This window comes from Mytilus trossulus, chromosome 3 (genome assembly GCF_036588685.1).
Source record: "Mytilus trossulus isolate FHL-02 chromosome 3, PNRI_Mtr1.1.1.hap1, whole genome shotgun sequence".
Classification (NCBI taxonomy): Eukaryota; Metazoa; Mollusca; class Bivalvia; order Mytilida; family Mytilidae; genus Mytilus; species Mytilus trossulus.
In genome coordinates this window covers 88997812-89014820 of record NC_086375.1, presented here as the reverse complement: position 1 = coordinate 89014820, position 17009 = coordinate 88997812, and the positions used below count along the sequence as shown (strand labels likewise).

The following is a 17009-nucleotide window of genomic DNA, read 5'->3' as shown; positions in this document are numbered from 1 at the left end:
AACTTAAACTCAAGTATAATGTGTTAACTAAGATGGTTATACTCAATATCAATATATGTATTGGGGTAAGAAAACTGACAACATTATTTGAAGTATTGAATATGATTTGTTTTTCAATTGCTACGCAGAGAATAATATCTCTTTATGAATGTTAATTTGTTTGTATATCATGTATATGTATATGTGTTTGTATCGAAGGGTTAACTAATTAGAAAGAACGTAAAGTTCTACAAAATAGATTCATGATATCTAATATGTTCTAAATTGTCTAAAATGCCTAGTGAAAAAAACCTTCAACGGATTAAGCAAGATGTGAATAATACCAACATTGTTATGTTTTAATAGTTTTTCGTGATAAATATTTGTTAATGTATCTTCAAAAGAATTTGGAACCTAAAAAAGAACCACAATAGCAATTCAAAATGTTTACCACATTAGAAGCAGTTTGATTAAACATGTCTAGAACAAAAAACTGCAATCCACTTTACAGACACGCATTTTAAACACATGGTAAACAGCAATTTACTCGCTGAAACTAAGATAAAATTGTGTGTAATTGTGGTCTTTATCAAACCAATGTTTACTTGCTGTTTTAACAGAAAAAAATTATGCAACACTACAAAACTATATGTAAATTGTTCACATCAAATATAGTATGCACCATTTTAAAAACGTCTGTCGTTATTTAGGTCAGATAAATGTCAAGAATTTATGTCGAAGAAAACAAGGAGACGGTTTTGATAGCCTTCATCGTAAAGTTCTAATATTGTACATGTAAAACATTGCATGTTGAATTCTATTAAACTTATTGCTTGGTTTGTACGCAGTTGCATCTACTTCAGTAAGAAATTAAAAAAAAAATTAGAAAAAAAGATTTAGAACAATAACATTCACTGTGTTGTACAATGTATCACTGCCAGGACATTAACCTTCGGAAATATGTGTTATAATAGAAAAGCGGAATATGGTTCAATCGAGAATGATACAAATTATTAATAAAAACGAGCAGTCAGTGGTAAGACGAATGATTTACATTTTTTTTTATTTTTCATTAAACTCGTTGTTTTATATCCTTAAAAGTTGAAAATTAAATACGTATGCAACAAATTCTGTACAGAAAAACGACTATTAACCATATGACCTTTTGACCATTACAAGCTAACCGTGCAACCGACTTATGGTCTAGGTTGTTAACATTCGGTCTAAAGTTACAAAAACTGTATCACGTTTAGGTAAAAAGAAAGGATAATGGATTCATGCAAGACTGAAATTACTAAAATAAAATATATCATATCCGAAATTTATGAGTTTGAAATGAGCTGCCTTCATAAAAATTTGCCTTTTTCATTTAAGATTGGGTTTTGAGGTTACCAAGAATAGATCATAAAAAATGAATTTGTTTACGTGATGAATATGTTTTTTTTTCCAAAAATGAATAATGAAAAATATCGATATATATTAAAATACTGTTTTAGTTCAGATAAAAAATCAAATAGCTTACCTTCGTACAATTCTAACAAATTGAAGAAGCCCTAAAGCTTTATGTTGTTCTACATTATATTGCGGAAGTTCTAACTGAAACTTCCACTATAGGGATCTGATGGTTAATGTATATCTAATATAGGTAATCATTGAAAATTCCCGGGGTATATTTAATAGTGCGGGATTTCCCTATAGTTTTATTTTTATATCCCACTCAATACCGTTTTCATACATAACCAAGCAGCGATCTATTTCTTGGCGGAAATATTCTTCTGGAAGAAGGAAGGAAGTGAAGGTAGGAATTCCGTATTTTAATCTTATAATATGAGTTTTAAAAGATAAAACGCACTTATTCATTTCTTCTGTTTCTAACAGTGTACGATCATTATTTATCAATATAAAAAAGAAGATGTGGTATGATTGCCAATGAGACAACTATCCACAAAAGACCAAAACGACACAAATCTTTATACACCCTGCATGTAATGCTAAGACACAGCATAGAAACAAGCATTTACTTCGGTCACAAAATGTGCGTTTAGTCTAAGTACATAGTATAAAACTGTAAATGGAGTAACTGGAGATCAACAAAATCTTTATAACACAATAAAACAAACAAAACTTTTGTCTTTAAAATTCTTTAAAACTGTATAAAATAATGGTATTCATTTTTGTTATTCCATTAAGTAAAATTACAAATGTACCACACTCCGAGAAAATCAACGGAAAATCCCTAAGCAAAATCAAAAGATCAAAACTTGGTACAGATATTTTGTTATGAAGAAAATTTTATAGCTAGTTAAACTTCTGACAGTCGAATAAAATTTCATTATATTAAAAAATAATCTGTAAACAAAACAAACAGACATAATGTGTAAAAAAAAGGTCAAATATGAGGGCACAGCAGTCAATATTGCAATATCGCAACACCGATAAACAAAAATGCATATAAACAAAGCACATTAGCAAATACGAAAGACAAGAATACTTAAATTTAACATAGAACAATAACACAATGACGGGTTGAATAAGGACTGATATAACAAGTTATGAAGATGATGAACAACGTCAGTACCTAGAATCTAAAATCCTGGTCCATTGGATATTATTTGTAAGATCTGAATAAATTTATCATAGATACCAGGATTAAATTGCATTTACGCCAGACGCGCGTTTCGTCTACAAAAGATTCGTCATTGACGTTCAAATCCCCCCCAAAAGTACGAAGTTGACGAGCATTGAGGACCAAAGTTTCATAATGGAATGGTAGACTTGACTGGAGAAACACACTTTGTTTTATTATGACCATTGTATGAAATGCCTTATACTGATTTATAAATTTAGGCAACATTAGTTTACTACTGTATAATATGTTGAAGTTGAAGTGTTCCATATCATTCAAAAGCTTCTTGTAATTATTGCACAGGGATACCATCAAGGATACGAAGTGTTCTATTAGTATGTGGAAGAGATGTTTTGTGTAAGACTGGCAACTTTAAAAAGTGTGACTTTCGAATAGCGGTGTACTATTGTTGCCTTTATTTATGTATATGTATGATAGTAAGTGAGGACTTTGTTAAGGAACATCAGCAAGGGTATGTAGTGTTCTGTTAATTTGTGGAAAAGTTGTATTGATTAATACTTGCAATGGTAAGAAGTTTGGTGTATATGTACAATAATGAGTGAGGAAATACTTTGTTAAGGGATACGAGCAAGGATTCGAAGTTTAAATTAGATGCTTGACACCGAAAATGATCTGAGGTCTTCTTTTAAATTAGTTGCAGAACATTCCTAAGTAACACGGACAAGGATAAAAATGTGTTCTAAATGATAAGTGGGTGAGCATTGGTAATGACATTGGCAATGATGACAACCAACTGTTCTTTTAAATTAACAGCGAATCTTAGGGAGTATGCAGGATATTTATTAAGAGCTTTGTTTATGACACAGGGAATGATCGGTAGTGTCCTGTTAAATGAGGGAGATTTTTTTTTTATAATGAGTTTGTTTCTATTTGTTGAGTGATAGTACAATAATCAAATGGATAATGCATGATATTTGGTGAGAGCATTGTTTATGTTTCTTAGTCTTAAGTTTTTTATGTTGTTTCTTGTGTACTGTTATTTGTCTCTTACTCTTTTTCTTTTTAGTTGTCAATTTATTTTCGATCTATGAGTTTTAAGGTCCTTCTGGTAACTTTTGCCCCTATTTAATGACAAAAAACTAGTAGTTTTCACACTGATCAGTATGTTATGGTTGGCAAAAAGAGTAAACAATAAATTTAAGATTTAGTTTATTTTAAATGGTCACAACTTTTTAAAAACGCCTCATCCCTATAGAAAACCTAACCTATAAGTGATTCGCAAGGGACCAGATAGGAGAAACGAGTATGTTTTATTAAGTTAAAAATAAAAACTTTATCTTCTAAAAATAGAAAATTTAGTTTTTATGTGTGAACAGAACAAAAAACCTAAAACGATTTGACAAATTGAAAACGGAAAGTCCATTATCAAAAGTGATTTATGCATAGATGTTAGCAATATCATGACATCAAAATTCAAGTGATTTGGTCAAACATTCGCATGCAGTTTAAATTCTCTATTGCTACGCGTATTAAAAGTTTTTCTCAATGAATTTTCTTACAGGTATAACTTACGCTAAAAATTAAGCGATTCGAAAATTTAAATATGTGTTCTTGTATATTTTAATCGATGTGTACCATTAAGGTAAGCTGCAATCAACACGGTTGTTTTGCACAATGGTTAATATTTTTGTACGCAAATGAACTGGAAAAGAAAGAAATATAAGTTACATAAGCGTGTTCTGCAACTAGGATAACTGAATGTGTACTACAATCAGACTGTGACATCCAGATACACTGGAAACAATCATAGTTAAGTTCCCGGATGAGCATACCAAAAGTTAATTAACAACAAGCAATCAAATAATTTTAGATAATATTTTAAATGGCGTAGACTGAAATACTTGGTTTAAATCATTAAACACTTTTTGGTGTCTTTAAGTCAGTCTATAATAACCACATATTATACAGATTTTTATTTACACATAATAAAATCTTTACATGAAGTTTACAAAGGACGGTTTAAAAAGTAGGTCGACTGATATGTTATCTCATACCTGAACAGATTTGTATAGACAATCTTAAAATAAACAGGTATTTATTTGAGACGTACAACTTTAAATATAGTAGTGTAATAATATGATACAGTCACCTTAGACTATATGAAATCGAGGTTGGTTGTCGGTTTACTGACCAACTAGGGTCAATTGTATAGATTATAAGTTGTAAATGACAGTTTTAGAACCAAACATCTGATATTAAACAATGGTGTTAAAAATTTTAAAAATAAAATATTACATTCTTAATTGATATATTATATAACTAGACTAACACTTGTTTCAAACAATTTTTTATTACGTAAATAATTTAAATATTCGTTGGTCACAATCATAGCCTTTTCGCACTAAATGTTGTTTTTTTAAGAATTAAGTAAAATTCAAAAGAAGTTGTTTCTGCCAATTTATTGAAAGCAATTTATGTTCAGTCCATTTATTTAAGCTTTGAAAAATTACTGCATGTCATGTAACATTGTCTCAAAGATTTTCAAACTGGGAAGCTGAAAGTTTTGAAAATATATTGATCTTGTTAAACATGATTTATGTTATAGGAATAAAAATGTGAAATAGGATTTATTCTACTGTTTTAAAACTAAAAGTGAAAGAAAAAAAACCATATACCAATAACAAGCTCTTTTTTGGCAAACACAGATACCATGTACAAGATAATGCTAGAATAATAACAATGAGTACAAAATAATCCGATTTATTAATTGTCAAGCATTTCTCTTTTATAATACATGTATATTATAGTTTGCAATGATGAAAAATTCCTCATCAATAAATAGTTCAGTATAAAATATTGCATTCATCTTAATTAATTGTTCTTTTTTTAAATATAAAAAATAATTTCCATCTAAATACTTTTCATGTATTGTATGTAGCAATGCTTTTACAAGTGACGGTATTATAAATTCAGTTTAAACCGGTTATATATTTTACTCGTCTTTTTTATATATTGACTTAAAAAGTAAAAACACAAATAATGATATCCCAGGAAAATTTCAAACGGAATGTCTCTAATCAAATGGCAAAACCAAATGATAAGACACATCAAATGAATGGACAACAACTGTCATATTCCTGACTTGGTACATGTATTTTGAAATGTCGAGGTATTAACATAAAATATGTATTATTTTAATTTGGTCATGAATTTTATATAGAAAAAAGTTAAGCTGTAAAGGATTTCAGTGTAAAAGTAAGAGTTTCTAATGGATAACTAGTTAATCTTCGAGGAAGTCATTCTATATCCCAAATGTAGCTTTCAACAAAGATATAAGTAAGCATACATGTATGATGAATACTTGAAAAAGTGTATGCTAAACGCAAAAAGTCATTTATTACTATGCAAAGGAATATATTTGTTAACCAAAAAAAAACGATAAGTTTTTCAACTGATTTCTATCATTATATCTGCATTATATTGAAATGTGTATCTGACTAACAAAATGTAATACACTTTTAAGTCATTAAAATAAATCTCAATTGGAAGCATGTAAAACGAGATCATTGAGGAACATTTGATAAAAGAACTGCTCCAAAATATGTAGCATCCTTCGTAAGGTCAATGGATGTACCAGCAATTTTGTTTTGTATTTCTAAAACATCATTCTGCTGAACGAATAGTACACTTGTTATGCTGCAAGTCTTCATCTTTTTGTTTTTATGACTTTTTGGTCCGTGATCATAACTGTCGTTGCCTTCAACACACCTAAGTACAGTGTCAGTGTTTGGGTTATGTCGATGATGTATGATGGCTATTTCTTCCCTGGACAAAACATTATTGAACACAACCTGCAATAACATATAGTTTTATTTTCAAAATTATTTTCCGGTTTCTGTGAAAATCATTTTTTAGTAGCAACAGCAATCTTGTCCAAAATATTTTAAAAGATGCCTTCATTTACAAATATCTGACAAATTACAGGTTTATATTTGAATTAAACAATGCTTTGTATGTAAACATAGCGAACGCAGTTTTTTTTTTGTTTCAGATGTAAAGAAATTAATTGTTAAAAATCTTAATGATTCAAATAAGAAGTACATAGGAAATGATAAGGTTTTAAAATTATATCGAACTATAATTCAAAAGACTAATAAAAAAGCATAAACATGTAGTTTTGTTTTGTATCTTTCATATTGCTAACTTCATTTTGTTAGTAGAAAACATGTTGGCTTCTGTTAATTAACCAAAATAATTTTCTTTTTAGGAAGAAGTCAAAGTATATAGCGTGAAGATATCTTAAATATTAAGATCTGCGAAACCATATTCTGGTAAACCCAATATATAGTTTTATAGATATGATATAACTACTAATAAGCACCTCTCAACCAGAGAAAATGTCGAGGTACGATAAGGCCCGCTTTTGTCCCCCTCAATCTTTTCGTTTCTCAAATTCTGTTCTTGTGAGAGGGGTTAAATTTCTGTTACTACTCAAATATTGTAATTATTATTCACTTTGCAGGTGTTTCGTACAACAACATTTTTATTTTTTATGTGCCTGCGCTAGCGTGACCCAAGATTTGTTTTATTGTAATGTCATTAACACTGGTTTTTTTCTGTCTTAATCGCTAACATTTTCTCTGGAAGATAGGCGGACCCTATCAAATTTTAATTGAATTAAGAAACAATGACCAAAAATCGTATGTTTTCCTTGTTTCGGCGTTTTTTGGTGCCTTTTTAACCCAATCACCTCCCCAATTTTCTGAAAATAAAGTTTTGAATTTCATCCAAACAAACTTCCAACCTGAGGGAATATTTTAACGTGATAAGTAGCTTTCCAAAACAGAATTTGAAAAATGAGAAAATAAGGGGCCAAAAATGGGCCTTATCGTACCTGGTCCTTTCAAAAAGATAACTATATGCATTCGAAGGGCCTTCAAAAATGAGCAAAACTGATATGGTAATTCAAACTTTAAACGCATTGGTGTAACAATGTGTGGAACAAACCAAAGAGATGAAATATCAATATGAAAAACAGCAACCAATGTCGATTACTTAATTTTCCCCATTGTGGATGTGTCAGTTCATTTCTTTAACAAATAACTTTAACAAATAAAATCCGTCTTGAATATACGCCAAATATTTGCATTATATAAATGTAAGTTCTACCAATCAATCAATCAATCAATATGTGGACCTTCATTAGAATAAAGTCCAAACCAGTGGCTCTTTAAAAAAGTAGCAGAAGAAAAATAATTCTATTATATTATATAAAGATAAAAACACGGCTAGGCAAACGTAAACGACGAAAAGACAAGCAAACCAAACACGTCATTTAGGACTGGTCAGCATTTATCACTCCAAACGTTGTGGATAATATCTCGGGTGATGCACAATTGTATGCAGGTCACCGCCTTCTGATTGGTTGTGGATGATTATCTAAGGTGATCCGCATTGTTAGCAGAAACCGCCTTTAGATTAATTGTGACAATAATTGAGATGCCAAAAAAATAATCGCATTTCTAGATTACATAAGTTCTCGGTGACAATCTGTTAAGCTGTGATTTGGTCTAGAGCTATTTTAAATGAGGTTTGATAATTATTGTTCAATATAAAGACGATGTCAATATGATGCATCTGATGTACATATTAAAAACACACACAAATAAACAAACAACTACCATTAACATTATTCAGTAAGGTTTTTTATTCTTTCTCAAAATAAAAAGTTATGTTCATTTAGAGTGCATTGCATTTGTATTACCCAAATATAAATTTTCTTCAGTAAAGCTATTTACTGATCGGCCTTAAATTATTTTATTCGTTTTAGGTTTCCGTAACCTCATCCCCTGCAACCAAAAAGAAAAAACAACAAACAATTATAATTGAGTCCATAAGACGTGTGTTTACTGTACGAATTAACGAAGCATGTGGCAGCAGACAGACGTGTCTCTGTTTTCTGTTTCATTTATCAAATGTTTGTTGTGAGTGTTCCTGATTCTAACTATAAACTTACATGGAAGTAAACGAGATATATCCCTGTTTCTTTGGCTTTATATTTTCCCTTTTCTGTATCATCAAACGGATTTTCAACATTATTCCAATTCGATCTCTCTAGAAACGTCATAGTTTGACTGTTTTCTATAAATAACATAGCTATAGATGTAGCCTTATATATTTTTATATTTAAAAGTGTATCAACATCAGATGTTGAATAGATAATGTCAAAATTTTGTCGTTAGAAATTGGTTAAGACGATTAACTGTTTGCAAAAGTTTGAATAATATGGATGTTCATATCCCAGGCAGATAACCTTACCCGTATTGGACACAGATATTTGGAACTTTTGATCATCAGTGCTCTTCAACTTTGTATTTGTTTGCTTTCGAACTTTTTTTATCTGAGCATCACTGATTGGTCTAGTGTGGGCGAAACGCGCGTCTGGTGTATTAAATTAAAACCTGATACTTTTTGTTTTGGTGGCTATCATTTGTGTGTTTCTGTGTCCTATATGTACTCCCATTTAAATGTATTGTAGTCCTGTCATGTAATGTTGTCATTTTAACTATATTTAACAATGTCATAAAAGCGGAAGGTTTTGCGAGCTTCAAAACCAGGTTTAATCTACCATTTATTTTATTAAAATGTCCTGTACCAAGTCAGGAAAATGGCCATTGTTCGTTTCTGTGTGTTTTACTATTTAGTGTTGTGTTTCTGTTGTTTCGTAGATCTCTTAAAATGTGTGGCCCTCAGTTTTAGTTTGTAACCTGGCTTTGTTTTTTTCTCAATCGATTTATGAATGTCGAACAGCGGTATACTACTGTTGCCTTTATTTGCAAGTATCATGAACATGTGTGGTGTATGAAAAAAATTCCGTTACCACTATCGAAAAAGTTATGTCAGAAAACCTTTGCAGATCATTATATTGTGCAATAATGATACTAGCCTTTAAAGTGTATTTGGAAAATTATTGGAAACATACTTTGAATAAAGCATGAAATACGTGCATTGACTGCTACTTACTTAAACTTGTATATGTTCTATTTCTGCAAACAGTACCATGCCATATGTTATTGCATTCAACTGCAAAACAAGCAAATTATTAACACAATTGATTAGCTTTCTAAAAATTCGATTAAAAAAGAAATGCATCTTGATAGTGTATAGAGGTATCAAAATACCGCTTTAATTTTGTCACTTGGTACGAATAAGAAATGGCAGGTATTTTTGATATTCCTGAAGCATACTTTCACAACTAACTTTGAAGCCAAATTCCTCATCAATTGACATAATAACGAGCATAGAATGTTTATGGTGCCAATTTGTATAATTGAACATATCTGTAATTTACTTTACAAATTTAAATATGTGACGGTGTATACCAAAAGTTTAATCTCTTCAATTTAAAAATTATGAAAGCCTGTGTAATTAGTTTTTTTGTAGGTTTTGATAATACTACTGATGCTTTTACCTATACATGAGTTCCGTAAAAGATGAGCTTTCAATTGGGATATTTGACTGGTAAAGTTGAGAAACTTGTCAAAATTCCTACGGATGCCACACAATTTGGTTGACCGTTATGGAATATCTTAGTCACAGATGACCACGGGTATGTAATACTAGGGGTTTCTCAAGTCCGTTATCTACGTCTCGTAGCTAGCCTAACTGAATACGATGTTTTAGGGGATAATGACTTTTCATGAGCAATACAACGGATATCCCTAATTCATGTATTTGGTTTTGATGTTATATTTGTTATTCTCGTGGGATTTTGTCTGATGCTCGGTCCGTTTCTGTGTGTGTTACATTTTAGTGTTATGTCGTTGTTCTCCTCTTATATTTAATGCTTTCCCTCGGTTTTAGTTTGTTACCCCGATTTTGTTTTTTGTCCATGGATTTATGAGTTTCGAACAGCGGTATACTACTGTTGCCTTTATATATCACTACTCGGTGTTCTTTGTGGTTAATATTTTTGAATCTTTACTTTTCTGTGAACCTTCTCTAGAATGTTGTCTGTCTTTTTTCTTTTCCCCAATCATTTTTACCTTTTTCGACTTATAAATTCCCATTGCCTCGTTAGTCACTTCTTTTTCTTGTATTATTTCGTTTGTTTTTAAGTGTGGGGTAATGTTCATAATACTTTACTTTGATGTGAAAAATTAATAAGTACATGCATACTTTTCTTTAAATGTTAAATAATGAGTATAATGCATATACTTATTTATTTTTCAAGATATTTCAGAGCTAAATTTACCAGTTTTAATTATTAAACATAAATGAAACAAGCATTAGCTTCTAAAAGATTGTCTGGATTTAGCATATCGAATGTAGTAAAAACATAACTGATAACGGATCTCAGATAAATGAGGGTTGAGTTTGTGTTTTGCTACAAAAATATAGATAAAAAATAAATCAAAACTGTCCTATTTTTTACGGATAACTGTGAAATCTTTTAAAAAAAAAAGTGGAAAAAACGTCCTCTTAGTTCTTTATATTAGTGATTGCTTCAGTGAAAATATAAGCGTTATTAGTATAAAATGTGAATGATGTGCACCATATTCTCTATAACCATTTTTTGTCTTTTCCCAGATCTTGTCCTCATGGTCTATGTCGCGATCGAAGTCAGAAGTATAATGGGCTGCTTTTATTTTTATCTGAAAAATAATTTATAGGTCATAAATAAGATAATTATCTGCATTCCAGCAAACCGACATAATAGCAATAAGTAAAGCATATTAATTTGAGGAATTCACAACTAGAAGTATGTATGCGGTATACATTACTGTGGCAACAACAATAAAACAAGACAAAACAAACTAAATATTACCCGATAAGCAAGATAGACTTGTCTATTCTGTATTCATTCTATAAAATTGAAAATGGAAATAGTAAATGTGTCAAAAAGACGACAACCCGGCTAAAGTGTCAACAGCCGAATGCTAACAATGGGTCTTCGATGTGTATTCAACGCTTAAAGTTTAAAGTTAAGCTATATCCTATTATTATTTTTTCCACTAGTTTAATCAACTTATGATGCTATTATGATTGTTATACTAAATATGCTAATTTAATGATATCGCTTTTTTCTGGAGTACATCATTTTACAAGGTGAGAAGGTTAACGCTATAGAACCAGGTTTAATCCACCATTTTCTACGTTTGAAAATGCCTGTACCAAAACAGGAATATGACAGTTCTTGTCCATTCGTTTTTGATGCGTTTTGTATTTCAATTTTGCCATGACATTATGGACTTTCCGATTTGACTGTCCTCTAAGTTCAGTATTTTTTTATTTTAATTTTTACAAGAAATATTCTTCATAATTGCTACTGTACTTACCGTTTTACTAGGATCACCTTTCTCTCCTTTCGGTCCTATAAATCATATAAAACGATTAATTAAAATATGAGTAATGTTAACTAATGTTTTAAGATAAATTACCGTGGCTTTATCCTTTAAATAACTGACATATGAGACATAAAATCAAATTGATATATTAGTGGATTAGTAACGAAATAGCATATAAAACATGTACCTAGACTGACATATCAAAACTACCGAACTGTACGTAAAGCAGATAACATTGTTTTCTTTCCACTACATATACGTGTAATCGAAGCTTGAAAATCTTTATTATATATATTATATTTCAATTTTGGTGAAATTTATACCCAGATTTAGTAAAATTAAGTAAACACATACATTGTATCGTTTTTTTTATCAAATGATACACACCAGTATTTCCTTGAGTCCCAATAGGACCCGGATCTCCTCTTATACCAGGAGTACCACTTTGTCCTGTTTTACCAGATTCACCTTTTTCTCCTTGATCACCTTTGGGTCCGGGAGGTCCTCTTTTCCCACGTTTACCTTTGCACTTACATCTGCGACCTGAGATTGAAATATATTGCACAAATATAATAATTCTTTAGAGCTATTACAGTTGAAGTAAATTATCATGCACATCGGATGATTGCTTGAAAGAAAAACACAAAATAAATTTTATATCAAAATTGTGTTTGTTATACTCCGGATCCGGAGGGGGGTCCAAGGGTTTTGAACCCTCCTTTTTTAGACGATCATTACATTTGAATGGGGACATGTCGTTGGAACCCCCAATTGCCCTCCCCCTTTTAAAATGACTCGATCCGCCCCTGCGCTGTATCACGCATTTGCTTTATATGCATACAAGAATCTATTTTTTATTCATTAACAATGTTCTTGGTATTATATTTTCTTTTTCGAAGCATTTCTTCTTCTATGGTCTTAAATAGTGAAAAGAACTTTACGAAAAGTGTTAAAGATCATCTTGTGCAATTTTTATATATATATATACCTCTCTTCGATTTGGTTTTCTTTTGAGCGTTTCGTTTAAAAACCACGTGGTTGTAAATTCCATCGTCGTCTTCATCCTATTGGAAGTAAATGAATAAAACTTGGATGACATAAATTTAAGGCAAAAACAAGAAATGAAACTGAAAAAAAAGAAACTAGAGCTTCGCATTCAACGCATGCGCTGCCATGAGACGTACAGACATATTCTGTTTTCTTGTTTTTTCTAAATTCTAGCCGTTGACAATTGACCTGGATGTCAACATTTTGATATTTAATGACAAGACAACATCTTTTTACATTTTAAACAATAAACAGATAAGTATTTATATTTATCAGATATATATTTAATTCTTCCCTGTCTTTTGCACACTAGTAAAAGGATTATATAAAGATATTTGCCCTTGCAAAGTACGAATAACTTGCAACGTCATTGTTTATTACAGCGTTCATGGTGAAGGTTAACCAAGAAGAGCGCTATGGACAAAATGCTATTTTCCTTTGTAAGCATTTTAGATACGGTATTATGTTAAATTGAATTAATTGAATGCTGTGTTGTTTATTATACAAGTGTTATACAGTTTATTTGACTTTTCTGAGCTGATTTTCATTTCACAATCTAGTTATTTCACTTACCGAAGTAAGAGGGGCTAAGCTTAGAGTTCATTACAACAACATTTGTAAAGTAATACCCTGCTCCTCTCGACTTTTAAAAAAAAATATTTTGCCATGCCGTAGCCAATAACAGCTAACTATACATTTTTGCTCATTGCGTATAATGCCTGATGGTTGTTTAAAGCCTTGTCATTTGTCACTGGAAGTCCCCTTATTTTTACATAATCTTTGAACATGAAACTAGTTTATCCTATTATGTTTCGTGAAGCTAAAATGCATATCGATTTTACGTATACTGCAAAGCTAAAAACTATAAAGAGGAAACTACAGAATGTATTGTTATGAAAAAAGGGAGTTCAATTATGTTGTTATCCTAATTAGTACTGTTAATTCGATTTGAGAGTCATTAAATAAGTATTTAAGGGGGCTCGCGGGTCTAAATCATTTTTTTTATTTAATATAGGATTCCTCTATATTTTTCTCTAAATGAACTTTATCTTAATCCTAATAGAAAAAAAAAAACTAATTAAAATAATGGGGTCACCGTTCATTTACGCTCACAATCTGCCTTCAAAAGAAGCATACATTTTTGTTTATGTCCCTTTTTTCTGTTGAACTAATAGCAGAAATAGCGGTAATATCGAAATAAAAAAATAACTCAATTACAGAAATCGCTTAAATTTTACAATTACTTAGTTTATGTACAGCTTCTTCGAAAACAACAATGAAAAATATAGGTCGCCGATGAGTTGAAAAAGTTATTTCAATTTTTAAGCCAAAAAATGGCATTTTTGATACAAAGGGAGATAATTTGGAGCACTTTCAATGATATCTACATTTTAAAAGTCACATGGGGCCTACACGAATTGATTTTGTCGAATGATTTTTGTACCCTATGATAAAGTCACAACTACTAAAGGTAATAAATAGAATTTTAATGTTAATTCTAAATGTTTAATGTTTTTCTGAAAGTCTTATACCCGCGAGCCTCCTTAAATCGAGATATATACTAACCTACACTAATTTCTCGCTCATTTTATGTAATTTCAAAACGAAATTATTTTTATTCAAATTTTCGCAGAAAATTATTAGATGTATGTAAGAAATGAAGAAAAAAAACTAATGAAAATTGCATAATAAAAAAAAAGAAGGAAAATGTATAGAGTAAGGGAAAACAGTTACAAAAAGCAACTTACAAAAAGTCAAATTCAAACAAAAAATATTTAACAAAATTAATCGGATTGATGTCAAGATCTTCTTGAGAAGTACGCATTTTCTGTTTAAGAGATCAAATTCGTTAAGGATAAAAAACTTTCTTTATTCACAGGAAGTAATTGACTACATAGATTGATGTCAACTTTTGAAGTAATTAAAATCAGTTTAGGTTTACTAAGCCGTTAATAATATGATGTACATAATGTGACTATGAATATAAAAGGTTAACTTATTTATTTGAACACCTTTGGCACAGCATATATAGTTGAAACTGTCTTCATTTTTGCTTCATTCATTGATGGATAAAGATAACTCATTAAAACAGATAATACAAAGAAAATACCACCAGTCGAAAAAGTAAATATAAAGGAAGTTATGAAAAGCAAAACACATTTATATACAACTTAATATCAACAAAACAATACGCCGAATACTAAGCAGCTTTAACGATGAATGCTTTCTCCATCTTCCTTAAAAAGTTTTTTTATCCGCAAAAGAGCGTTGCATCACACTATATGCGATAATTTAGAGTTGTAAATATTGACTTAAAGATTAATAAAAATTAAAAACGGAAATGTTTTAATATTAATTTATTTCCGTTTTAGGTAATCAGACCAATTTACAGAACAGAAAGAGGAAGTAAATTGATTCATGAGAATTTGGCTGATTTCAACGAATTCAACGGAAAGGGAGATAATACCAGTTAAGCTGATGTACATCAATTATGTTTCCCACGTCCTTTGCATTTATACAATAGTATTAATTATACAGGAATAATGAAGAAGCCTTTTTAACGACCTACCTCCCCCTAAAATAAATTAAATATTAAAACCAAAAAGAAATAAAGATTCAAAATAAAAAATACAAAAAACAAAAGCGAAAACAAAACACTAGCTAGCATAAAACAAATAAAAAAAGAAGAAACAGTTTTGCAACTGTAAAAGTATTTGTTAAAGAAAAAGAAAAAATATTTCTATGATTAGAAATAAACATGTTTTAATACTTACTCCATGAGTTTCTTCAACTTGATTTTGTAAAGCAGCTTTATGTAACTCGTTAGACAGTTCATGTCTGATGTTAATGTTTTCTGATAGTATCCACACATTGCATGCCAAAATTGCACAAGATAAAATAAATAGAACTATAGTTGCTAAGATAATTAGTCTTTGCGAACTAGTAAGTGATTGTTTTCTTCCCGTTGTTATGTCGCTGTCGCCTCGACATTTAGGACATGGTGACATTTCGTGTGCATAATTAGCTTCTGAGTATAAATCCATTTCAAAATAAAAAGTTTGGTCGAGAAAGCATCAAGCCCAAGTATCTATGCTACTAGCTGCTAGTTGCTTTTCCCGCCATTTAAACATACCTTCTCTATTACGTTTTTATTTTTTCCAAATTGCCATGCGCATTGTTCATAGATAGGTAAGTACGTACATAGATATATCTATATAGGTCTTTAATATCACAGGTGAATTCTACTTGCACTTTGATTCCCAGGAAATCACTATTATATTAATATCAATCCAGGGCCAAGATATGTAACTTGTATTTAAATGGTTTTTTGAAAATGATTGATTTGTTTACGATTTCAAATTGAAATATGGTCTGTATAAAACAATTAAATATTGATACTATTGTTTAATTTTATGACTGAAATTTCTTGTATGTGATACTTGGGTCCCAGTGTTTACTCCCCGGGTGTTTTTATCATGATCTATGGATGATTAAACATATTAAGTGTTGAGTGTAAGTCAAATATTATATATCGCGTATCAACTCTTATAACTGAAAGCTGTCAATTAACTCACATTAAAAATTATAGATTCAATTAAAGGTTTGTATTATTTGACCAATTATATACAAGTGTAATGATATTTTTCTATTTTCTATTTTCAAACTTGCCCAACATGATAATATAGGTGCAAAATATTAAATATCTTTGAGCTTTAAAAAGATTAAAGCAATTTAATATAGTTAAATATTGTTATATACATTTTGAATAACTATCTCAAATATCATTGCATTTTGGGTAGTTTATTTATAAACTGTACATGTATTTCTGTTTTCTGTTATTACTTTTGACGCTTGTGCAGAAAAAAACCCAAAGAAACAGTCTTAATTGTTAGAATAAGGACACTACATATTTTTCATTATTTAATTATTAATATTCAGTTCCGTTACTTCCCTGGAAAATATTGCTGGCTCTTAATAGAGGGACGAAAGATACCAGAGGGACAGTCAAACCCATAAATAGATCATAAACTGACAACGTCATGGCTGAA

General features: G+C 30.3%; 1 protein-coding gene and 1 long non-coding RNA gene across 4 annotated transcripts; one reads left to right on the top strand and one right to left on the bottom strand.

Moving 5' to 3' along the window:
* Window positions 1-1617: 1617 nt before the first annotated feature.
* Window positions 1618-15740, top strand: LOC134712769 (uncharacterized). 2 transcript variants are annotated; one of them, XR_010106320.1, is made up of 6 exons: window positions 1618-1777; window positions 2909-3077; window positions 6834-6897; window positions 10010-10175; window positions 13344-13400; window positions 15333-15740. It is a non-coding gene; the product is annotated as an uncharacterized LOC134712769 (long non-coding RNA). The 2 variants fall into 2 exon arrangements; XR_010106321.1 differs by lacking the exon at window positions 13344-13400 and having other exon boundaries at window positions 1623-1777.
* LOC134712766 (ectodysplasin-A-like) lies at window positions 4525-16004 on the bottom strand. 2 transcript variants are annotated; one of them, XM_063574615.1, is made up of 8 exons: window positions 15735-16004; window positions 12902-12977; window positions 12301-12456; window positions 11905-11939; window positions 11121-11220; window positions 9590-9649; window positions 8583-8707; window positions 4525-6417 (listed from the first exon to the last, which is right to left on the bottom strand). In XM_063574615.1, exons 1-8 carry the CDS (start codon window positions 16002-16004, stop codon window positions 6130-6132), a joined length of 1110 nt encoding a protein of 369 aa, XP_063430685.1. In that variant the 3' UTR covers window positions 4525-6129. The 2 variants fall into 2 exon arrangements, with proteins under 2 accessions (XP_063430685.1, XP_063430686.1); XM_063574616.1 differs by having other exon boundaries at window positions 11136-11220.
* Window positions 16005-17009: the final 1005 nt, after the last annotated feature.

What these genes read in the sequence shown, in the direction of transcription:
- LOC134712766 (XM_063574615.1), bottom strand. Translation starts at nt 16,004, where the DNA reads ATGGATTTATACTCAGAAGCTAATTATGCACACGAAATGTCACCATGT. An exon ending in AAGTTGAAGAAACTCATGGA is followed by an intron (nt 12,978 to 15,734) that starts GTAAGTATTAAA and finishes TACTTCCAATAG; the next exon opens with GATGAAGACGACGATGGAAT. An exon ending in AAGGTGATCCTAGTAAAACG is followed by an intron (nt 11,221 to 11,904) that starts GTAAGTACAGTA and finishes ATTATTTTTCAG; the next exon opens with ATAAAAATAAAAGCAGCCCA.